We start from the raw sequence: 24,404 nt of genomic DNA, 5'->3' as shown, positions 1-24,404 counted from the left end.
TGATTAGGACTGTACTGTCTGTTCTCACCACGTGCTGATCTTGAGTTAATGCCATGTGAGGAGTGAGGACCGAGTCCTCAAGGTGGTGCATTGTAATTTTGGGCACCACCATAGAAAAGAGGTACAAAGATATTAGAGAGTGTCCAAAGGAGGGGTGAGGAAGGGGCTGGAGGAGCAGCTGAGGGGACTTGGTTTGTCCAGCCTGGAGGGGAGGAGGCTGAGGGGAGACTCGCTGGGGGCTGCAGCTCCCTCAGGAGGGGCAGCTCTGATCCCTGCTCTGTGTGACCAGGGACAGGGTCCCAGGAAACGGTGCTCAACTGTGTCAGGGTTGGATATCAGGACATCAGGAAAGGTTCTTTGCCAGGGGAGCTGGCACTGCCCAGGCTCCTCAGGGAACGGGCACGGCCCCAGAGCTCCAGGAGCGTTTGCACAGCTCTCTCAGGGACAGACTGGGGCTGTTGGGGTGTCTGTGCAGGATCAGGGCTTGGATTGATGATCCTGTGGATCCTTTCCAACTGAGGATATTCCCAGGTGGAGCCAAGGGTGGACAGAACTCGATCCATGCTTGGCACATGGTGATCCTTCCACCCCAGAGCCTCCACAGCATCTCTGTCCCCACCCTGTTGCTCCAATTCTGTGTCACCCACTGCCGTTCTCCCTTCCTGTGGTAGTCCAGCATAACCACTAATCCTCTCTGTCCATAAAAGAGGATTAAAATGGGCACATTTGCACCTCGCAGGGCCGTGCTCTGTCTTTTCCAGCAGCAATCCCGAGGGCTGCACCTCTGTGCCCAGCCAGGAATGCTTCAGCCAAGCACCAACAGCAGCCTGGGCTGGTTGGGTGAGGAATTCTCCAAAAGACACTTCTGGCTGGTAATTAACAGAGCTGAATTGACTAAAGATGAGTAACTGGCTTCACGCTGTTAGAATGACTCCTGGGTTCTGCAGGTACGAGGAAAATTGGTTAAAATTGGGATTTCTGAATCCTGAATGAATTTCTGAATGAATAAAATGCAGGAGTTACAAAGTAATACCTCGGAAAATGGCATTTATCATGTCCTGGTTCCTAAAGCTGTGGCAGACCACGCATCCTGCAAAAAGATTTTTGGGAAAAAGGTGCTAAAGGTGCTGGTGACACCCCAAACGCTGCCCGTGGAACCTGCAGAGCCCGGAATGCTAAATGAGAATTCCATCCCGTGGTTCAGGGCTCTGGGTGCAGTTTCACTGCCAGCTTTGGGTTACACTCAGCCGGGGATGTGCCCTTCCCGTGGGTTTCCAAATGGGAAATGTGCCCTTTCCTCTCTTGGGCTCCTCCTAAGGAGGGCTGATTCCACTGCGATATTATTTCTTGGTGCCAACGCTCCAGAAGAGTCTTCAAGAGGAACCCAGCTCATCCTTGTGTTTACCCCGTGGCTTCCTGCTGCTGTTTGGTGCTAAATATACGAAATTTAGCTGCAAAAAGGGCCCATCGCAGGTCACATTGTCCCTGATGTGTCCATTGCCAGTCACATTGTCCCCGATGTGTCCCATCCCAATGGCAGCTCTCAGCAGCGAGTAGCAGCTATTATCCTAATAAATACCTGTGAAATCCCGTTTGTTTCTTTTCCAGAGCTGCCGCAGTGAAGGTTTTTCCTGCAGGGGGATTTCTTTGCTCTTTGATGTGAGATTGTGACAAAGAGAGCGCGTTAATAGGAGGAATTTTGGTTTTGTTTGCTAGAATCCGTTTGATTTCAGGGCATTTCACGCTGAGACCAGGAGCATTGGGTTGTTTTGTTGGTTTTTTTTTTGTACCCCATGCTAATTAAAAGGATCATTTTACTAATGTTATGCCGCAGGAGGACGCTGTGGAACGAGAGCCGGTTCCTGGTGTTGCTCGAGTCACCGTATCTGTGCCAGGCACGTAAATGAGATGTTCACTTCAATCTTGATAGCAAGGGAATAAACTGGAGTGTCTTATCTTGTTCTGTGCCCGGTATCAGCTGTGCTGCTGATAGGAGCCGGTATCTCCAGTCCTGGAAAGTCTTTCCCATCCAAAACCTTGAGCAGCTTCTGGAGGGGCAGGAACAACAAAAAAAAACCCAGTTTTTTATCAGGTTGGGGTGTTGGCTTCAAAATTCTCCTCATGAACAGAGAGCATTTTTTTTTTCTTTCCGTGGAAAATGGGATTTTGGTATTTAAATGTGCTTTTCCAATGAGTTGTGGTAGTTGGTGAGTGGAAAATGGGATTTTGGTATTTAAATGTGCGTTTCCAATGAGTTGTGGTAATTGGTGAGATATTAATCAAGCTTATGCTGGTGGATGGTGGTGTTTGCTTGTCAGACCCGCAGGGGTGATTCCCTCTAGGCACAGTTTTATACAGGAGAGGTGTCAAATTCACCCTAAATAGGGATTAATGAAGGATATTTACCAGTGAGAGATGCCAGTGCAATGTGGAAATCATGGAAAGAGCTGAGACTGGGAGTGTGGAATCACCTCTGGGGACACCTGGACATCCTCTCTCTGCTGTCCCTGTGGAGAAAAGAGCAGGAGAAGGTCTGGGACTGGTTTGGTGCTGGTTTATGGCAGTGGGGCTGTTCCTGGGCTCTCCCGAAGCCGGTGCTGTTGGAGTTGGCTGGCACAGAGCTCCTGGCAGCTCTGGTTCCTCATGGAGGCTCTTCCTGAGCCAGCTCTCTCGGGAAATGCCCTGAGGGAGCTCCACGCCCCAGCTGGGAGGTGGATGAGGTGCCAGCTTGGCCCAGATGGAGGAGAAGCAGAGCCAGGACAGCACCAGGAGAGGCCATTCCTCCTTTTTAAAGGCTGTCCTCTAGTCCTGCCCTCAGCTGGAGCAGCTCCTCTAAGCCAGACCATGCCAGGAAGCACCAAACCAGCTCCTTTCTGGCCATTCTCATGGAGGGGAACACAAAGCAGCTCTGGTTCCTCATGGAAGCTCTTCCTGAGCCAGCGCTCTCGGGAAATGCCCTGAGGGAGCTCCACGCCCCAGCTGGGAGGTGGATGAACCTCCAGCTTGGCCCAGATGGAGAAGCAGAGCCAGGACAGCACCAGGAGAGGCCATTCCTCCTTTTTAAAGGCTGTCCTCTAGTCCTGCCCTCAGCTGGAGCAGCTCCTCTAAGCCAGACCATGCCAGGAAGCACCAAACCAGCTCCTTTCTGGCCATTCTCATGGAGGGGAGACACAAAGCAGCTCTGGTTCCTCATGGAAGCTCTTCCTGAGCCAGCGCTCTCGGGAAATGCCCTGAGGGAGCTCCACGCCCCGGCTGGAGGTGGATGAGGTGCCAGCTTGGCCCAGATGGAGGAGAAGCAGAGCCAGGACAGCACCAGGAGAGGCCATTCCTCCTTTTTAAAGGCTGTCCTCTATTGAAGTTCACCATATATTGAAGTTGGAGGGGAGACGACCCACCTTGCATTGGTCAGCCATCGACTCCACTTTATTGATCAATCAATCACCCTTTATAACAGTGCCAATTCACTCCATGCACATTGCAAAATCTGAGCTCACAATAGGTCAGAGATAACATACCAACTCCTCCTTATGTTTCCAATACCAAGATTTGGGTTCTCAAAATTATTCTTGCTTTCCCAAAACAGCCAAAGATAGAACATCCACTTGTTATGAGAAAGCTGCCTGAGAACTCTGATGTGCAAGGCTCTCAAGGCCTTCATGTTTGCCACTTTTACCTGTAGTTAAAAATAACCTGAGAACCTCTGCTGTTCACAGAAGCAGGCTGTGAGAATCTGCTCCTCACAGCTGCCTTCTAGGCCATCCCTGAAAAAATCTCCAACAGTCCTCTAGTCCTGCCCTCAGCTGGAGCAGCTCCTCTAAGCCAGACCATGCCAGGAAGCACCAAACCAGCTCCTTTCTGGCCATTCTCATGGAGGGGAGACACAAAGCCCTCAAGAGGCTGACCACTGATTCAGTCTCATCTCCTGGTGAAAATCATGGAATACATCCCCGGGTTTGTGTTGGTTCCCAGTGAGGTTGGCTCTCTGTGGTTGTGACCATCCAAATGTGATGTAGCAGAAATCTGCAGGTGATAAACTGGGATGTGCCCGCTCTCCTGAAAATCTGCACAGAGCAGGAGAAGCACCTCTGGACAATTTCAAAGGTCTAATTCCACTCCAACAGGGTTTGATTTTATTGGGAAATGGCCAGTGATTTTGTGACCATCCAAATGTGATGTAGCAGAAATCTGCAGGTGCTAAACTGGGATGTGCCCGCTCTCCTGAAAATCTGCATAGAGAGTCTTGGCCAGGACTGGACAATTTCAAAGGTCTAATTCCACTCAAACAAGGTTTGATTTTATTAGTAAGTGGCCAGTGATTTTGTGACCATCCAAATGTGATGTAGCAGAAATCTGCAGGTGATAAACCAGGATGTGCCCGCTCTCCTGAAAATCTGCACAGAGGGTTTTGTGCCAGAGCAGGAGAAGCAGGACTGGACAATTTCAAAGGTCTAATTCCACTCCAACAGGGTTTGATTTTGTCGGGAAATGGCCAGTGATTGATTTCTAGCTAAGATCAGTTTTCACTTAAGGATTATCCCAGGCTGCCTCTGCAGGGAAATTGGAGTTTATCAAGACGCACGGCCAGAAGTGTGGAACAGCTTTTTAAAGAACACATTGCTGAGCACTCAGTGCAGAGGAATTCAATCTGATTGAATCCACCAAGTGTGACCCAGCTGAAAAATCTCCCTCACATCAAACCATCAGAGGTGCTTTTGATCCCTCCCCATCACGAGCTGCCCATGGTGCTGTGGCAGGCAGGAGGAGCAGTGGCAGGCACAAACTGTTGGCAGATGTTAAAATAAATGGAAATGGGATCTTCCTTACCCTCCTGAGAGTGAGGAAGCAGCTCGCAGGAGCAAGTGGGAAGTCCTGGGTGCCACCAGCAGCATTTGGGAAGCTGCTCCAGCCTTGTTTGTGGCTCATGGAGATGAAGCAGCAGTTAGGGAGGAATTCCCAGTGAGGGGAAGGGGAACAGCAATCAGTGACCAGAATCTCATTTAGAGGGTGATTTCCTACAGAGAAGGAAAGGGTTCCTTCCCCAAGGTCCCTTTCATGGTTGTATCCTAGGAGGGATCCTCTCATGAGAGGACAGAGCAAGCAGGTCTCTCACAACCTCCACAGAATTCCTATTTTGCTTCCTTTCAAAGTTATTTAAACCACCAAAGAAGCGAGAGCCAGCGGTTCTTTTTATTTATTGCTGATCTGAGCAGGGTTTCAAATTAATGAGGTGTGGGCTGAGTTGGTAAAAATGGCACCATGATTTAACATTGCAGAGGATAAATGCTCATCTCCAGCTTCAGTCTGTCTCTGTCGTGTCTCCTGCAGCATCTGAATTAAAACCTCTTCAGTGGGATAAAGGTTTAAAACAATTCCAGGGTAAGGGAGTTTTTCCATCGTGCTGCTGCTCCCATGGTTTTTTCTGGTGTGGGATTTTTATTTTGGACTCAGTTTTGAGCACCCATGAAGGTGGATGGTGATGGTAGAGGATGGTGTCTGTGGGGGTTTTATGGGCTGAGTTGTGACTTGTCGCAGTCACACCACAGACCTTCATTGCAATCCACGTGGGTTTCAGTTTGGTGTAGAATTTATGGGGTTTGCCGCCAGTTCCTGTTGGTTTTGGGTGGTTTGAGCGGGGCAGCTCTGCTGTTTCCTGCTGCCTCTGGTGTTCCTCCAGTGTTGGTGGCAGCAGCCACTGCTCAGGACATCAAGGGAAGCCCTGACACACTCGTGAAGCAGCTGCACTGTGTGATGAGGGGACTTTATCCTCATCGTTTTTATAAACACTTTAATTGACTTTAAAACTCCTTCTGGCTGTCATCCAAACCTTCTGGACTAAGGAAGTGCCCAGAAATGTCCTTGCAGTCACCACTGTGCCATTAGGCTTTCCCTCCTCCTGAAACCACTCTGGTTTTGGGAGAAAACCAGGGATCAACGTTCCTTTCCTGGAGTGGGGAATGCTCCTCTCTAAAGGATGAAGGGAACAGCTTTCCTGTCATCCCTGTGCCCAGATCCTGCTCAAATCCAGGCCCTGCCCTTTGGATGTGTCACAGGGATGCTGGGCTGGGCCAGCTTGGTGACACCTTCACTGCCAGCCAGGGTGTTGGCCCACAGAGCCTGGCTGGTGTCAGGAACCCTTGGGGAATAATTTGAATTTGGGAATAATTTGAATATGGGAATGGCTTCCCAAGGGTTCAGTGCTGGTGGCATTGGGTGTAGGTTGCCTTTGAGTGCAACGTTTGGTTCCAGTGGTTTCATCTGTTGTCTTGGGGTCTGTTCTCCTGACTTTAAAATCACTGTGCTCTATCAGTCATATTCTGATCATATTTTCCCATGGGTTTTTTAAATTTTCATAGTAATAAAAGCAGCAATGTCCTCTTTCAGGAAAAGCTCAGTGTCTTGGGAAATCTGTTAAGCTGGTCCATAAGGATTTACTTGAGATATTTTTTCCCACCATTTTTCTGTGGTGATGGCAGTGTGAGTTTAGGGCTGATGGTTTCTCCACCAGGAGTTTTCAGTTTGTCTCAATGTGCAGATATTTCCCCCCCCCATTTTTCTGAGGTGATGGCAGTGTGACTTTCATGGAAGGAGTTTAGGGCTGATGGTTTCTCCACCAGGAGTTTTCAGTTTGTCTCAATGTACAGATATTTTTTCCCCCATTTTTCTGAGGTGATGGCAGTGTGAGTTTAGGGCTGATGGTTTCTCCACCAGGAGTTTTCAGTTTGTCTCAATGTGCAGAAATTTCCCCCCCCCATTTTTCTGAGGTGATGGCAGTGTGAGTTTAGGGCTGATTGTTCTCCACCAGGAGTTTTCAGTTTGTCTCAATGTACAGGTATTTTTCCCCCTATTTTTCTGAGGTGATGGCAGTGTGAGTTTAGGGCTGATGGTTTCTCCACCAGAAGTTTTAAGTTTGTCTCAATGTACAGATATTTTTTCCCACCCATTTTTCTGAGGTGATGGCAGTGTGAGTTTAGGGCTGATGGTTTCTCCACCAGGAGTTTTCAGTTTGTCTCAATGTACAGATATTTTTTCCCCCATTTTTCTGAGGTGATGGCAGTGTGAGTTTAGGGCTGATTGTTTCTCCACCAGGAGTTTTCAGTTTGTCTCAATTTGCACCTCAACGTCTCAGTCCCATCCTCACTGGCACTGTTTGAACTCCTGCTATTTTTGGAGGGTTCTAATATTACAGCCCAAGTTGTAAACAGGCTTGGACAGCGGCATCATCAGACTGCAGCAGCTTTTTTGGGAGGATTGGGAGTCTGAAGCTGGCTTGGCTTTAGCTGTAGCCTCAGTAGGTTTGTGACAGTCTCACAACAACAATTCTGCTGTCCCCCAGGCTGGAATATTCCAACACTGCCAATCCCACCACTAACCAGGTTAAATCCCTTCAGGGATGGGGCTCCAGCACTTCCCTGTTCCACTGACAACCCCTTTGGAGAAGAAATGTTCCCTAAAATCCCATCTAAACCTCCCCAGCACAACTTGAACCTATTTCCTCTCGTCCTGTGGCTTGGGAGAAGAGTCTGACCCCTACCTGGCTGCATCCTCCTTTTTTTTTGCTCAAAATACCCCTCTTGACAAAATGGTTTGGGTTCCTGTGTCTCGCTGACCCCCATGGCATTCTGTGATCAGTCAGGAGCTGTAATTCCATGGCTGTTCTTACCAGGTCAGAACCTTTTTCTGTTTATTTTCCTATTCCCTGCAGCTGGGAATATTCACCTTTTTCTGCCCTTTACCCTGAGCAGGAACAGATTCCCTTTGGGGAATCTCTTTTTGAGGGTTGAGGTTCTAATTCTCCTGTTTGAAAATCTCTTAGGGATGTGCCTTTTCCTTTCCACAAGCGTACAGCAGGCACAGACTGAAAATATCCCTGCACCTCCCATGCTGGTCCTTCTGTGCTCCCAGCGTGTGGCCCAGGGCCCTGCTGCCTCTGTAAGCTGCTGCTTTGCTCAGTTCTTTACCACTGGGTGCTGTAATAAATCAGCTTTCTGTGATATTTGTGCTTGGACTGAGATGGCTTTGCCTCTTTCTGGACTCTGAGTCCAGGTCTGGGCCCCTCCTGAGCAGAAAGATCTGGAGGGGCTGGAGGGTGTCCAGGGAATGGAGCTGGGGAAGGGTCTGGAGAACCAGGAGGGGCTGGGGGAGCTGGGAAGGGCCTGGAGAACCAGGAGGGGCTGAGGGAGCTGGGAAGGGTCTGGAGGGGCTGAGGGAGCTGGGAAGGGGCTGGAGAGGCTGAGGGAGCTGGGAAGAAGCTGAGCCAGGAGAAATGTCCCTGGGGGTGCTGGTGACAGTGGCTGGACATGCCCAGGTGTGCCCAGGTGGGCAGGAGGCCGCTGGCACCTGGATTTCAGCAGGAATGGAGCGACCAGCAGGGTTAGGGAAGGGACTGTCCCCTGAGCTGGCACTGCTGAGGGACCCCCTGGAACCTTGGGGTCAGCTCTGGGATCCTCAGGGCAGGAAGGGCCTGGAGGGGCTGGAGAGGGTCCAGGAATGGAGCTGGGAAGGGTCTGGAGGGGCTGAGGGAGCTGGGAAGGGAATGGAGAACCAGGAGGGGCTGAGGGAGCTGGGAAGGGTCTGGAGAACCAGGAGGGGCTGAGGGAGCTGGGAAGGGAATGGAGAACCAGGAGGGGCTGAGGGAGCTGGGAAGGGCCTGGAGAACCAGGAGGGGCTGAGGGAGCTGGGAAGGGCCTGGAGGGGCTGAGGGAGCTGGGAAGGGAATGGAGAACCAGGAGAGGCTGAGGGAGCTGGGAAGGGCCTGGAGAACCAGGAGAGGCTGAGGGAGCTGGGAAGGGCCTGGAGAACCAGGAGAGGCTGAGGGAGCTGGGAAGGGCCTGGAGAACCAGGAGAGGCTGAGGGAGCTGGGAAGGGCCTGGAGAACCAGGAGGGGCTGAGGGAGCTGGGCAGGGGCTGAGCCTGGAGCAAAGGAGGCTCAGGGGCCCTGGTGGCTCTGCACAAGTCCCTGCCAGGAGGGGACAGCCCAGGGAACAGGGACAGGAGCAGAGGGAACGGCCTCAGGCTGGGCCAGGGCAGCTCAGGGTGGGCACAGCAGGAATTTCCCCATGGAAAGGGGTCAGGCTCTGGAAGGAGCTGCCCAAGTTGATGGTGGACTCACTGTCCCTGGGGGTGTCCAAGGAATTCCTGGATGTGGCACTTGGTGCTCTGCTCTGGGGAGGGGACATAGGTTGGACTCGATGATCTCAGAGGTCTTCTCCATCCTCAGTGCTCCTGGGATTCTGTGCTGGCATCCTCATTTGTGTCCTGAGCTACTGAGGCCAGAGGAGACTTTGTGTCACCCTCAGGCCTCTTGGCGTGACAAAACCAAGTCCCAGCTTTAATCCTTCAATGTGTAGGTGAGGGACAATCTTAGGGCTGCAGGGTCCTTGGGGACCTTCCCTCCAGCAGACATGATGATGATGTCTGCGTGCTGTGCTCTGTTTGGAAATATGAATTTTCCCAAACTCTTTAACCTAAAGTTCCTCTCTCATGGCTGTTGGCAGAGTTATTTCCCTCTTGTAGACACCCTGAGGGAGGTTGATCTCTGTCCCTGGTGCTCATGGCCCATCATGGCTTTTTGTCGTGGCTTTTTGTCATGGTTTTTTGTTACACCTTTTTTGTCATGGCTTTTTGTCATGGCTTTCTGTCACAGCTTTCTGTCACATCTTTTTGTCCCCCTGGCAGTGACTCTTGATGGAAGAGCTGGGATTCTGTGCTGGCATCCTCATTTGTGTCCTGAGCTACTGAGGTCAGAGGAGACTTTGTGTCACCCTCAGGCCTCTTGGTGTGACAAAACCAAGTCCCAGCTTTAACCCTTCAATGTGTAGGTGAGGGACAATCTTAGGGCTGCAGGGTCCTTGGGGACCTTCCCTCCAGCAGACATGATGCTGTCTGGGTGCTGTGCTCTGTTTAGAAATATGAATTTTCCCAAACTCTTTAACCTAAAGTTCCTCTCTCATGGCTGTTGGCAGAGTTATTTCCCTCTTGTAGACACCCTGAGGGAGGTTGATCTCTGTCCCTGGTGCTCATGGCCCATCAGGGCTTTTTGTCATGGCTTTTTGTCACAGCTTTTTGTCATGGCTTTCTGTCATGGCTTTGTGTCACGGCTTTCTGTCACATCTTTTTGTCCCCCTGGCAGTGACTCTTGATGGAAGAGCTGGGATTCTGTGCTGGCATCCTCATTTGTGTCCTGAGCTACTGAGGTCAGAGGAGACTTTGTGTCACCCTCAGGCCTCTTGACGTGACAAAACCAAGTCCCAGCTTTAACCTTTCAATGTGTAGGTGAGGGACAATCTTAGGGCTGCAGGCTCCTTGGGGACCTTCCCTCCAGCAGACATGATGATGATGTCTGGGTGCTGTGCTCTGTTTGGAAATACGAATTTTCCCAAACTCTTTAACCTAAAGTTCCTCTCTCATGGCTGTTGGCAGAGTTATTTGCCTCTTGTAGACACCCTGAGGGAGGTTGATCTCTGTTCCTGGTGCTCATGGCCCTTCATGGCTTTTTGTCGTGGCTTTTTGTCATGGTTTTTTGTTACACCTTTTTTGTCATGGCTTTGTGTCACGGCTTTCTGTCACATCTTTTTGTCCCCCTGGCAGTGACTCTTGATGGAAGAGCTGGGATTCTGTGCTGGCATCCTCATTTGTGTCCTGAGCTACTGAGGTCAGAGGAGACTTTGTGTCACCCTCAGGCCTCTTGACGTGACAAAACCAAGTCCCAGCTTTAACCCTTCAATGTGTAGGTGAGGGACAATCTTAGGGCTGCAGGCTCCTTGGGGACCTTCCCTCCAGCAGAGATGATGATGATGTCTGCGTGCTGTGCTCTGTTTAGAAATATGAATTTTCCCAAACTCTTTAACCTAAAGTTCCTCTCTCATGGCTGTTGGCAGAGTTATTTCCCTCTTGCAGACACCCTGAGGGAGGCTGATCTCTGTCCCTGGTGCTCACGGCCCTTCATGGCTTTTTGTCGTGGCTTTTTGTCATGGTTTTTTGTTACACCTTTTTTGTCACGGCTTTTTGTCATGGCTTTGTGTCACGGCTTTCTGTCACGGCTTTCTGTCACGGCTTTCTGTCACAGCTTTCTGTCACATCTTTTTGTCCCCCCTGGCAGTGACTCTTGATGGAAGAGCACGGGGTGAGCCAGGCAGAGCACATGGCCACCATCGAGGCGCACGCCGTGGCGCAGCAGGTGCAGCAGGTGCACGTGGCCACCTACACGGAGCACAGCATGCTGAGCGCCGACGAGGACTCGCCCTCCTCGCCCGAGGACACCTCCTACGACGACTCCGACATCCTCAACTCCACGGCGGCCGACGAGGTCACCGCGCACCTGGCGGCCGCAGGTAACGGGGCCCGGGGCCGCCCGTCGTCTCTGGGGAAGGGGGAACAGGAAAGCCTTGTGAACAGGATTGGCTGGCAGGAGGTTTTGGGAATGTGGAAAGTGTAAGTGAGATTGAAATGAAAGGTTTGAGATCCCAGTTACTGAACAGCTGGGAAACAATGGTGTGGGCAGCTGAAGGTGATCCCCTTGTGATGGAACAAAACCCTCTGCTTGCAGACAGGCCCAAGGCTCAGAGCAGACCCTACAGCTTGGCAGAAGGGGTACAGAGAGGAGTTTTTAGGGTTTAAAATGTAACACAGGATGGTAATGTAGTGGTTCTTATAGCCTGTATGTAAATGCTGTAGTATTCATGTCTTGTACTAAACTAGTTAGTGAGAATCAGAATATTGAGCACAGAAGAAGATTTATTGTATTGGAATGGGAATCTTGCCCTCTTACCCTTTTACTCTCTTACCTTTTTTACTCCCTTACCCTCTTACCCTCTCATCCTCTCTCCCTCTCTCATCCTTTTTACCCCTCTCTTCTCTCAGATCTGCTCTGAGCTGTGCCTGGCAGCTCCAGCAGGGCTCTGCACCCAGGCCCTCTGCAATAAACCCCAAATCCCAGCAGGGCCCTGTGCAATGAACCCCAAATCCCAGCAGGGCCCTGTGCAATGAACCCCAAATCCCAGCAGGGCCCTGTGCAATAAACCCCAAATCCCAGCAGGGCCCTGCACCCAGGCCCTTTGCAATAAACCCCAAATCCCATCAGGGCCCTTTGCAATAAACCCCAAATCCCAGCAGGGCCCTGCTCCCAGGCCCTTTGCAATAAACCCCAAATCCAGCAGGGCCCTGCACCCAGGCCCTTTGCAATGAACCCCAAATCCCAGCAGGGCCCTGCACCCAGGCCCTGTGCAATGAACCCCAAATCCCAGCCCTGGCTGCAGAGATCTCTCATCCCCACCCATCCCGATATCCTACCCCCATGCATCAGCCCTGCAGGGACACTCAGTGGCCATGGACAGCAGAGATCTCCTGGAGGGAGGATTGGCTGTGGGAGAGATAAAGAAAACTTACAACAATTCAGAGGGAGGGGTTTACATTTTCCATTTCAGGGCGGGCTCCTGCCTTCCTGAGCAGACACCTGCCTTTTCAAACCAAGTTACAAGGCTTAAAACAGTCAGGTGTCCTTGAGTTTCAGGCTTAGAGAGGAATTGTTTTACCTGAATAAAATGGGAGAACAGCTAAGCAGTTTTAGAGTTATACACTAAAGCAGTACAGGGTCTGAAAAATAGAAAAGCTAAATCCTAAGGCATCACTGGTCCATCCCACCCACAGGAATATTCCACAGGAAATTCTCCCTGCTGGCCACTTGAATCCCACATTGTTTCTTTGTGCACCACAGAGGTGCTGGGAATTGCTGGTCTATACAAAGGTCCCTGCTAAAATGCTGCCTCAAGTAACAAAATTAAAATACCAAATATATCAAAGAGCAAAGATTATTTCAGGCCCCACAGATGCAACCACAAAAACTGACCCAGGAGTGCAGCCTTGCTGAGTCAGGTGTTGGGCCTCTCCAGGGAGATCCACAGAAAATCCTGACACATCTGGGCTGGGAAAGGACTTCAGAATCACAGATTCCTCCCCGTGAGCCAAATGTCCTCCAGACTGGCCCCACAGTGGCTCTGCATTGGCAGAGAAATGGGGTGACAATAAAGCACTGAGTGTGGCCTGATTCTGTATCAGACTTGAGACCAAACCTGTGAGGTTCCACCACCCCCTGAGCATCCCAGGCCTCCTCTTGCTTACGAACTTTCCAGCCTCCCATCCTGCAGGAATTTTTCTTTCCCCTTCCCTTCTAGCACACAGGATTTTCAGGCCTGGGTGGTCTTCAGAAGACTCTGGTAGGGCACTCCTGGAAACTCTGGATTCTACATTTCTTTCCCTGATAGGACACTGCTGGGAGCTCTGGATTTTGCATTTCTTTCCCTGGTAGGACACTGCTGGGAGCTCTGGATTTTACATTTCTTTCCCTGGTAGGACACGGTTGGAACTCTGGATTTTACATTTCTGTCCCTGGTAGGGCAGTGCTGGAAACTCTGGATTTCACATTTCTTTCCCTGATAGGACACTGCTGGGAGCTCTGGATTTAACATTTCTTTCCCTGGTAGGACACGGTTGGAACTCTGGATTTTACATTTCTCCCCTGGTAGGACAGTGCTGGGAACTCAGGATTTTGCATTTCTTTCCCTGGTAGGGCACTGCTGTGAAATCTGAATTTTACGTTTCTGTCCGTGGTAGGGCAGTGCTGGAAACTCTGGATTTCACATTTCTTTCCCTGATAGGACAGTGCTGGATTTCACATTTCTTTCCCTGGTAGAACACTGTTGGAACTCTGGATTTTACATTTCTGTCCCTGGTAGGGCAGTGCTGGAAACTCTGGATTTCACATTTCTTTCCCTGATAGGACACTGCTGGGAGCTCTGGAGTTTACATTTCTTTCCCTGGTAGGACACGGTTGGAACTCTGGATTTTACATTTCTTTCCCATTAGAACACTGGATTTTACATTTCTTCCCCATTAGAATACTGCTGAGAACTCTGGTTTTTACATTTCTTTCCCTGGTAGAGCACTGCTGAGAACTCTGGATTTTGCATTTCTTTCCCATTAGAACACTGCTGTGATATCTGGATTTTGCATTTCTTTCCCATTAGAACACTGCTGTGAACTCTGGATTTTGCATTTCTTTCCCATTAGAACCCTGCTGGGAGCTCTGGATTTTACATTTCTTCCCCATTAGAACACTGCTGTGATATCTGGATTTTACATTTCTTTCCCTGGTAGAACCCTGCTGAGATCTCTGGATTTTACATTTCTTTCCCTAGTAGAACCCTGCTGAGATCTCTGGATTTTACATTTCTTTCCCATTAGAACACTGGATTTTACATTTCTTCCCCATTAGAATACTGCTGTGATATCTGGATTTTACATTCCTTTCCCATTAGAACACTGCTGTGATATCTGGATTTTACATTTCTTTCCCATTAGAACACTGCTGTGAACTCTGGATTTTACATTTCTTTCCCGTTAGAACACTGGATTTTACATTTCTTCCCCATTAGAACACTGCTGAGATCTCTGGATTTTACATTTCTTTCCCTGGTAGAACACTGCTGAGAACTCTGGATTTTACATTCCTTTCCCATTAGAACACTGCTGTGATATCTGGATTTTACATTTCTTTCCCATTAGAACACTGGATTTTACATTTCTTTCCCATTAGAACACTGCTGTGATATCTGGATTTTGCATTTCTTTCCCATTAGAACACTGCTGTGAACTCTGGATTTTGCATTTCTTTCCCATTAGAACACTGCTGTGAACTCTGGATTTTGCATTTCTTTCCCATTAGAACACTGCTGGGAGCTCTGGATTTTACATTTCTTTCCCTGGTAGAACCCTGCTGGGATCTCTGGATTTTACATTTCTTTCCCACTAGAGCAGGTCCTTAGTCCCTCAGGGAAGCCTCAGACTCCTGGTGCTGTAGTTGAGGTGTCCAAGCAGGATTTTTGGAGCTGTACCCGGTTTCCTCTTCCCAGCCACCAGCACCTCCTCAGTTATTCAAACCTTGGGACTTTTTCAAGATGAAAACACAGAATTCTGTGAGTGTGAGGACAACTTTAGGCTGAAAATGTGACTTTGAGGCAGGACTGAGCGGGGCTTTGCCAGCCTGAGGAACGGAGCTGTCAGCGCAGAGCTGCGGAGCTCAGGGAGGGATTGGTTGTCCGGTTTTGGGCTGTTTGAAGGGCCTGGAAAGGCCCGGGGTGGCCTTGGGGCAGCCGCGTATCAAAGGACGAGAAGAGGCTTCAGTTCTTTTCTCGGTCTCGGTGTTTATTAATTGTTTATCTAAAAGATTTTCTCTCGGCCCGACAGAGCTCTGCTCAGCAGCCAGCCATGAGCACACTCCCTGCCCTCCGGGCGGTCACCTATCTTTATACCCAAAGTTACGTGTACAATATTTATCATTTTTCCCCAATACCTTTTATTCTTATTGTCCGGTGCACTTTTAGTAATGACCAATCCCAAAGTGCCACCATCACCACAGAAGATGGAGGAGAAGAAGAAGAAGAAGAAGGACAGGACACGCCCCAATTCCTCCATCTTACTTCTCTAAACCCCCCTGTACAGAAATCCTAAACCCTGTGTCTCACTCTCTAATTAACCAATCCCTTCACCATTCACCCCGGTGAAACCCTCCTGTCCTCATACAGGTGTCGTCTCCTGTGTGGGATCAAAGTCCAGCCACCAGACACTTCTGGAACATTCCAGGACTCCCGAGCCCCCCAAGGGTGCTCTCGGTGACACCTCAGTCCTGAGGTGCTGAGATCCCACAATTGGTGTCCCTTGGCTGTGCTGGGGACACCCTGGGCACCCCTGCCTGGCACGGTGGGCACGGTGCCAGCGTCCCTGTGAGCTGCTGGAGCTGACTGAGCCCTGTGCTGTGCTTTGCAGGCCCTGTGGGGATGGCAGCGGCTGCTGCCGTGGCCACGGGGAAGAAGCGGAAGCGGCCGCACGTGTTCGAGTCCAACCCCTCCATCCGCAAGCGGCAGCAGACGCGATTGCTCAGGTGAGCCCTCGCCTGGCCCCGCCACCTCTGCGTCCTCCTGGTGGCCTCTGGGGTCACCAAGTGATGCCCAGGAGTCGCCCAGCTCGGGGGTTTTTTGGGAATGTCTTTCTGGAAGCCAGAAAATTATATTTAACTTTGGTCCGTTTACATATCAGGGGTAAATCAAGGTGTTAGTTGGCATTAAAGGGTTAAACTGCAGCTCTGCTCACCTCTGATTTTATGCTCACCAGGACTGGCACTCTGGTGGATCCATTGTTCTGTTCTAACCCCAGTTATCTGTCACAGTGATATTCCAAGATAATCCACAGAAATTGCTAAATTTCCATATCCCAGCTCTCAATTTATCTGCTTCAAAACAAAAAAAAAAAGTCATTTCTGCTTGATTAAACCATTCCAAATGGTTTAATATCCATTAAATATGTGTGGATATCCAAATGGATATCCAAATTTCCTTTGCCATTGCAAAGACTGGCAAAGCAATCTCAGGCAGGTATCTCCCCCAGATTATTCTTCCTAAAATTGTGCTCCAAATCCCACGGTGAAGACTGCAGGGTTTAGAGCACAATTTTCAGAAGCATAACCCAGGGGAGGTTCCTGCCTGAGCTGAAACGCTTTTTGTGGCTTTAGAAGCTTCCAGTGGGGAAGCTGCATTCCAGGTGCTGCATTCCAGGTGCTCTGAGGCGCTTTGCCCACCTGGTGGCCCCCGAGCCTCGCCAGAGCCGAGGGCCCTGCCCAGCCCCGGAGGCTCCACCCGAGTTCCATCCCCTGGAAACATTTATGAAAATCAGCTGTTACTGTTCCCTGTCGTTTGCAACAGAGCTATTCTTGCTTTTTCTGCTGTTTGGGATCTCATGGGGCAGTAAAGGTTTAATTATTGGGCAGAGTCACTGCTAAATAATAATCCTTGGGAGTGAACTCCCTGCCTTTTACAGCTCCATTCTGGTTTTCCCTCCTTCTCCCAAATCAGCCCTGTTTACTGCAGTGTTTCTGTGTTTTTTGCAGTGTTTCTGTGTTTATTGCAGTGTTTCTGTGTTTATTGCAGTGTTTCTGTGTTTATTGCAATATTTCTGTTTTTATTGCAATATTTCTGTGTTTTTGCAGTGTTTCTGTGTTTTTTGCAGCGTTTCTGTGTTTATTGCAGTGTTTCTGTGTTTATTGCAGTTTCTGTGTTTTTTGCAGTGTTTCTGTGTTTATTGCAGTATTTCTGTGTTTGGTGCAGTGTTTCTGTGTTTATTGCAGTGTTTCTGTGTTTATTGCAATATTTCTGTGTTTATTGCAGTGTTTCTGTGTTTATTGCAGTATTTCTGTGTTTATTGCAGTGTTTCTGTGTTTATTGCAGTGTTTCTGTGTTTATTGCAGTGTTTCTGTGTTTATTGCAATATTTCTGTGTTTATTGCAGTGTTTCTGTGTTTACTGCAGTATTTCTGTGTTTATTGCAGTGTTTCTGTGTTTTTTGCAGTGTTTCTGAAGAACAAATCCTTTCCTCCCTTGAAATATGAACAATATATTTTTAAAGAAACTGCTCAGTGAAGGAATTATTTCTTCTCCTTTCACGCACCTACTTCATTTTGATAATGATACCTTAAGATACCTTATACCTTAAGATACCTTAAGATACCTTACATACCTTAAGATAATGACAAAACATCAATTTTTTTCCCACTCTGACCAGCTGAACCCATGTTTGTGCCTGATTTTCAGCCCGCTGGGAATCAGGTGGTAATTCCAAACCCCTGACTGTGGGATCTGTGTAGCTGGAGCTGCTTTTTGGCAGCCTCAGGTTCTGAAATGACCAGGACAGGGCTGAGCTGTCCCCTCACAGAGTGCTCAGCTTTTCTGAGGAAAGCACTACTTCTCTCTTGATTTTGGAGTTTCTGCCACCATTTCTGGCTCTTGCACTGCTTAAAAGGGAATAAGAGGCAGAAAATATGCAGTGGAAAATTTGATTCCCAAGGGAGTTGCTGATGGGGCAGGTGTTGGGACACCTGGGTTTCCTGTGCTGAGCTGTTGCAATATTTCCAGGTCTTGCCTATCCTGTAGCTTGAATTCCTCCAGATCTGGTCTGAGCAGGACTTTGGTGCTGGAGAATTGCACTGCTATGATCTGGATGTAGAACAACCTCTTTTGATGAATCATTCAGGTGCTTCAACAAAACACAAGTTTTGTGCTGCCGGGGCAGAGTGCAAGTGCAGACTCTCGCTGCCCCAGCTTTGCTGCTCTGCTGATTTCTCTTTTTACATCAACGAGAAAAGGAGAGAGGGGACAATAATTGCCATTTGAGCTGCTGGGTGGCTGCAGGGAGCACAGCAGGCCTGTGGAGCAGAGCAATGAGCTCCATATGTGGCCAAGCTGAGCAGCTGGGCTCTGCTTCTCACCTGCTTTGTGCAGGGGAGCTGGCAGCCAGGGCCGTGCTGTTTGTGCAGGCTTCCAGCTCCTGCCCATTGCCAGGTTCTGCTGTGTTTCAGGAAGCTGAGGGCCACGCTGGATGAGTACACCACCAGAGTGGGGCAGCAGGCCATCGTGCTGTGCATCTCACCCTCCAAACCCAACCCTGTCTTCAAAGTGTTCGGTGCTGCACCCCTGGAGAACGTGGTAGGTGTCCCTGGGAAAGTGAGGAGACAAATTCCTCACCATCTCTGCAGGTTTTGTTCTGTTCAGGGCAGCCTTGGAGGTCTGGTAGGGATATGAATGTCATGCTAAAAACCCTGGAAAACAGAGGTTGGGTTTTATGGGATACAGTGCTGGATCTGGTTGAGTCAGTGTTCCTGTGACTCCCTGACATGAGGGCAGCACTGAGGTCCTCTCCTCTCTCCTCTCTGCAAGAATGGCTGCCTGGCACATCTCACCAGGGGGGAACATCTTGGATTAAAAATTTAAAAATCAGAGGGAACAGGTCATGATACAGAATCCCTGAGGTTGGAAAGGATCCAGGATCCAGGATCCTCCAGGATCATTGAGTCCAAGGTGTCAGAACCCCACTTTGTCCCAAGCCCAGAGCTCTGAGTGCCACATCCAGGAATTCCTTGGCCACCTCCATGGATGGGCACCCCAAAGCTCCCTGGGCAGTGCCAGCCAAGGCCTGACCCCCTTTCCATGGGGAAATTCCTGCTGGTTCCACCCTGAGCTGCCCTGGCCCAGCCTGAGGCCGTTCCCTCTGCTCCTGTCCCTGTTCCCTGGAGCACAGCCCAATTTGTCCCCTCTTGTGCAGAGCCACAAGGTCTCCCCTGAGCCTCCTTTGCTCCAGACTAAACCCTAATAATAAATACATGTTTAAGCTCAGCTCTGCTGCCTGCACCTCATTGCACACCCTGCCCAGCACAAGTTTTACTTAGAGAACTTTTCCTTTCATCCCACAAATCCTTCCCTCGCCAGCGTTACTGCGAGTTTCATCAGCAGGGCTGAGTCTCGGGGGGCTGCTGCTGTGTCCCGCCAGCTGTGCCACTGTTTGCTCCTCCTGCTCTGCAGCACCTCGGGGAAGGTGGCTGGGCCTGCCCCCTGCTCCTCTCGTGGTGCTGCTGCCCTTGTTTACCTGAGCTAACAACTCCCCACAGGTGCGCAAGTACAAGAGCACCATCCTGGAGGACCTGGAGTCGGCGCTGGCCGAGCACGCCCCGGCCCCCCAGGAGGTGAACTCAGAGCTGCCCCCCCTCACCATCGATGGCATCCCCGTCTCCGTGGACAAAATGACCCAGGTGAGCACACAGGGGACCCAGGTGAGTGCACAGGTGACCCAGGTGAGCACACAGGTGACCCAGGTGAGTGCACAGGGGACCCAGGTGAGCGCACAGGGGACCCAGGTGAGCACACAGGGGACCCAGGTGAGCGCACAGGTGACCCAGGTGAGCGCACAGGTGACCCAGGTGAGTGCACAGGTAACCCAGGTGAGCGCACAGGGGACCCAGGTGAGTGCACAGGGGACCCAGGTGAGTGCACAGGGGACCCAGGTGAGCACACAGGGGACCCAGGTGAGTGCACAGGGGAACCCATGGTGAGTGCACAGGGGGACCCAGGTGAGTGCACAGGTGAGTGCACAGGGGACCCAGGTGAGCACACAGGGGACCCAGGTGAGCGCACAGGGGACCCAGGTGAGCGCACAGGGGACCCAGGTGAGTGCACAGGGGACCCAGGTGAGCACACAGGTGACCCAGGTGAGCGCACAGGTGACCCAGGTGAGCGCACAGGGGACCCAGGTGAGTGCACAGGTGACCCAGGTGAGCGCACAGGGGACCCAGGTGAGTGCACAGGGGAACCCAGGTGAGCACACAGGGGACCCAGGTGAGCGCACAGGGGACCCAGGTGAGCGCACAGGTGACCCAGGTGAGTGCAGATGTGACCCAGGTGAGCACACAGGGGACCCAGGTGAGTGCACAGGTAACCCAGGTGAGCACACAGGGGACCCAGGTGAGTGCACAGGGGAACCCAGGGGAGTGCACAGGTGACCCAGGTGAGCGCACAGGGGACCCAGGTGAGTGCACAGGGGACCCAGGTGAGTGCACAGGGGACCCAGGTGAGTGCACAGGGGACCCAGGTGAGTGCACAGGTGACCCAGGTGAGCACACAGGGGACCCAGGTGAGTGCACAGGTGACCCAGGTGAGTGCACAGGGGACCCAGGTGAGCGCACAGGGGACCCAGGTGAGCGCACAGGGGACCCAGGTGAGCACACAGGGGACCCAGGTGAGTGCACAGGTGACCCAGGTGAGCGCACAGGGGACCCAGGTGAGCACACAGGGGACCCAGGTGAGCGCACAGGGGACCCAGGTGAGCACACAGGTGACCCAGGTGAGTGCACAGGTGACCCAGGTGAGTGCAGATGTGACCCAGGTGAGCACACAGGGGACCCAGGTGAGTGCACAGGGGACCCAGGTGAGCACACAGGTGACCCAGGTGAGCGCACAGGTGACCCAGGTGAGCGCACAGGGGACCCAGGTGAGCGCACAGGGGACCCAGGTGAGCACACAGGGGACCCAGGTGAGTGCACAGGTGACCCAGGTGAGTGCACAGGGGACCCAGGTGAGCGCACAGGTGACCCAGGTGAGCGCACAGGTGACCCAGGTGAGCGCACAGGTGACCCAGGTGAGCACACAGGTGACCCAGGTGAGTGCAGATGTGACCCAGGTGAGCACACAGGGGACCCAGGTGAGCGCACAGGTGACCCAGGTGAATGCACAGGGAAAAGGTGAGCGCACAGGTGACCCAGGTGAGTGCACAGGGGACCCAGGTGAGTGCACAGGTGACCCAGGTGAGCGCACAGGGGACCCAGGTGAGCGCACAGGTGACCCAGGTGAGCACACAGGTAACCCAGGGGAGCACCAGGTGACCCAGGGGAGAGCACAGGGGACCCAGGTGAGCGCACAGGGGACCCAGGTGAGCGCACAGGGAACCAGGTGAGCGCACAGGGGACCCAGGTGAGCGCACAGGTGACCCAGGGGAGCACACAGGGGACCCAGGGGAGCGCACAGGGGACCCAGGTGAGCACACAGGTGACCCAGGTGAGTGCAGATGTGACCCAGGTGAGTGCAGATGTGACCCAGGTGAGTGCAGATGTGACCCAGGGAGCGCACAGGGGACCCAGGTGAGCACACATGGGACCCAGGTGAGCGCACAGGTGACCCAGGTGAGTGCACAGGTGACCCAGGTGAGTGCAGATGTGACCCAGGTGAGCGCACAGGTGACCCAGGTGAGCGCACAGGGGACCCAGGTGAGTGCACAGGGGACCCAGGTGAGCACACAGGTAACCCAGGTGAGCGCACAGGGGACCCAGGTGAGCGCACAGGGGACCCAGGTGAGCACACAGGGGACCCAGGTGAGCGCACAGGGGACCCAGGTGAGCACACAGGGGACCCAGGTGAGCGCACAGGTGACCCAGGTGAGCACACAGGGGACCCAGGTGAGCGCACAGGGGACCCAGGTGAATGCACAGGTGACCCAGGGGAGCACACAGGTGACCCAGGTGAGTGCACAGGTGAGTGCACAGGGGACCCAGGTGAGCGCACAGGTGACCCAGGTGAGCACACAGGGGACCCAGGTGAGCGCACAGGGGACCCAGGTGAGTGCACAGGGGACCCAGGTGAGCGCACAGGGGACCCAGGTGAGCACACAGGAGACCCAGGTGAGCGCACAGGAGACCCAGGTGAGCGCACAGAGGACCCAGGTGAGTGCACAGGTGACCCAGGTGAGCAGCCAGCCCTGGCACAGGCAGGGAGCAGAGGGATGTTTGGGAATCTTGCAGTCACATCCTGTTGTTTTGTGTGGCTGCCTCTCCAGGGGATGGCTCTGATCTCTTCATTCCCCCAGGGCTGTAACAGCTCAGGTTGTGCTTGGAGGTGGAGCTTTGTTAGTGGTGCTGATTCTCTCTGTGAAAAAACTGCTGGTGGGGAGAGCTCAGGCTGCTGGGAGCATTCCCTTTGGAGATGGTTTTGGCACCTCAGAAAGTGAGAGCAGGGAAAATGTTCCATGCTTTGCCACAATCTTTAGGCACCAAGATTGGGAAGACCACTCATGGACACCTTTCTGTGTCCTGTAGTTCATTCCCTCCTCTGTTTCTTGGTGATGGATCGGAGCAGAGGGGAGTTTAACCCCAGATCAGACCCTGAGTGAGATATTTTTGTTGGAGCTTTGTTAGTGGTGCTGGTTTTCTCTGTGAAAAAAAACGAGAGAGCTCAGGCTGCTGGGAGCATTCCCTTTGGAGATGGTTTTGGCACCTCAGAAAGTGAGAGCAGGGAAAATGTTCCATGCTTTGCCACAATCTTTAGGCACCAGGATTGGGAAGACCGCTCATGGACACCTTTCTGTGTCCTGTAATTAAGTCCTTCCTCTGTTTCTTGCTGTGGATTGGAGCAGAGGGGAGTTTAACTCCAGATCAGACCCTGAGTGAGATATTTTTGTTGGAGCTTTGTTAGTGGTGCTGGTTTTCTCTGTGACAAAAAACTGCTGCTGAGGAGAGCTCAGGCTGCTGGGAGCATTCCCTTTGGAGCTGGTTTTGGCACCTCAGAAAGTGGGAACAGGGAAAATTTCCCTGTTTGTTCCATTCTTTGCCACAATCTTTAGGCACCAAGATTGGGAAGACCACTCATGGACACCTTTCTGTGTCCTGTAATTCATTTTCTCCTCCATTTCTTGTTGTGGATTGGAGCAGAGGGGAATTTGCCAAAGGTTCAACCCCAGATCAGACCCTGAGTGAGATATTTTTGTTGGAGCTTTGTTAGTGGTGCTGGTTTTCTCTGTGACAAAAAACGAGAGAGCTCAGGCTGCTGGGAGCATTCCCTTTGGAGCTGGTTTTGGCACCTCAGAAAGTGGGAACAGGGAAAATGTTCCATTCTTTGCCACAATCTTTAGGCACCAGGATTGGGAAGACCACTCATGGACACCTTTCTGTGTCCTGTAATTCATTTTCTCCTCCATTTCTTGCTGTGGATTGGAGCAGAGGGGAATTTGCTGTTCAACCCTAGATCAGACCCTGAGTGAGATATTTTTGTTGGAGCTTTGTTAGTGGTGCTGGTTTTCTCTGTGAAAAAAAACGAGAGAGCTCAGGCTGCTGGGAGCATTCCCTTTGGAGCTGGTTTTGGCACCTCAGAAAGCGGGAACAGGGAAAATTTCCCTGTTCTCGGTTTGTTCCCTGTTTCTTCCATTCTTTGCCACAGTCTTTGGACAATGAGGTTGGGAAGGTCTCTCATGGACACCTTTCTGTGTCCTGTAGCTCATTCCCTCCTCTGTTTTTTGTTGTGAATTGGACCAGAGGGGAGTTTGCCAAAGGTTCAACCCCAGATCAGACCCTGAGTGAGATATTTTTGTTGGAGCTTTGTTAGTGGTGCTGGTTTTCTCTGTGAAAAAACTGCTGCTGGGGAGAGCTCAGGCTGCTGGGAACATTCCCTTTGGAGATGGTTTTGGCATCTCCCAGAAAGCAAGAACAGGGAAAATGTTTGTTCCATGCTTTGCCACAATCTTAGGTGTCAAAGTTGGAAAGGTCACTCATGGACACCTTTCTGTGTCCTGTAATTCATTTTCTCCTCCATTTCTTGCTGTGGATTGGAGCAGAGGGGAATTTGCCAAAGGTTCAACCCTAGATCAGACCCTGAGTGAGATATTTTTGTTGGAGCTTTGTTAGTGGTGCTGATTTTCTCTGTGAAAAACCTGCTGGGGAGAGCTCAGGCTGCTGGGAACATTCCCTTTGGAGCTGGTTTTGGCACCTCAGAAAATTTCCCTGTTCCCTATTTGTTCCATGCTTTGCCACAAACTTTAGGCACTGAGGTTGGGAAGGTCTCTCATGGACACCTTTCTGTGTCCTGTAGCTCATTCCCTCCTCTGTTTTTTGTTGTGAATTGGACCAGAGGGGAGTTTGCCAAAGGTTTAACCCCAGATCAGACCCTGAGTGGGATATTTTTGTTGGAGACAGGGAATTCTGTGCCCTGAGCATGTGGGAGATTCCCTTTCTCTCCAGGTCCAGCCTGACCTCACTGCTGGGAGAAAGTG

The 24,404-nt window shown here is 51.4% G+C and overlaps 1 protein-coding gene across 2 annotated transcripts in view; it reads left to right on the top strand.

The window, feature by feature from the left end:
• NRF1 (nuclear respiratory factor 1) overlaps nt 1-24,404 on the top strand; it is a 79,652-nt gene that overhangs the window by 8,892 nt on the left and 46,356 nt on the right. The window contains exons 1-5 of one of the 2 annotated variants that reach the window (XM_064703114.1): nt 7,906-7,929; nt 11,099-11,330; nt 15,820-15,934; nt 18,400-18,526; nt 19,486-19,626. In XM_064703114.1, coding sequence (XP_064559184.1) covers nt 11,108-11,330; nt 15,820-15,934; nt 18,400-18,526; nt 19,486-19,626 — 606 coding nt within the window. In that variant the 5' untranslated portion in view covers nt 7,906-7,929; nt 11,099-11,107. Of the gene's footprint in view, nt 1-7,905; nt 7,930-11,098; nt 11,331-15,819; nt 15,935-18,399; nt 18,527-19,485; nt 19,627-24,404 lie in introns of those variants that run through there. The other variant, XM_064703113.1, reaches the window with a different exon arrangement.

This window comes from Zonotrichia leucophrys, chromosome 1A, assembly GCF_028769735.1.
Source record: "Zonotrichia leucophrys gambelii isolate GWCS_2022_RI chromosome 1A, RI_Zleu_2.0, whole genome shotgun sequence".
Classification (NCBI taxonomy): domain Eukaryota; kingdom Metazoa; phylum Chordata; class Aves; order Passeriformes; family Passerellidae; genus Zonotrichia; species Zonotrichia leucophrys.
The sequence above is the reverse complement of the archived record's forward strand: the minus strand, read 5'-3'. Positions and strand labels throughout refer to the sequence as shown.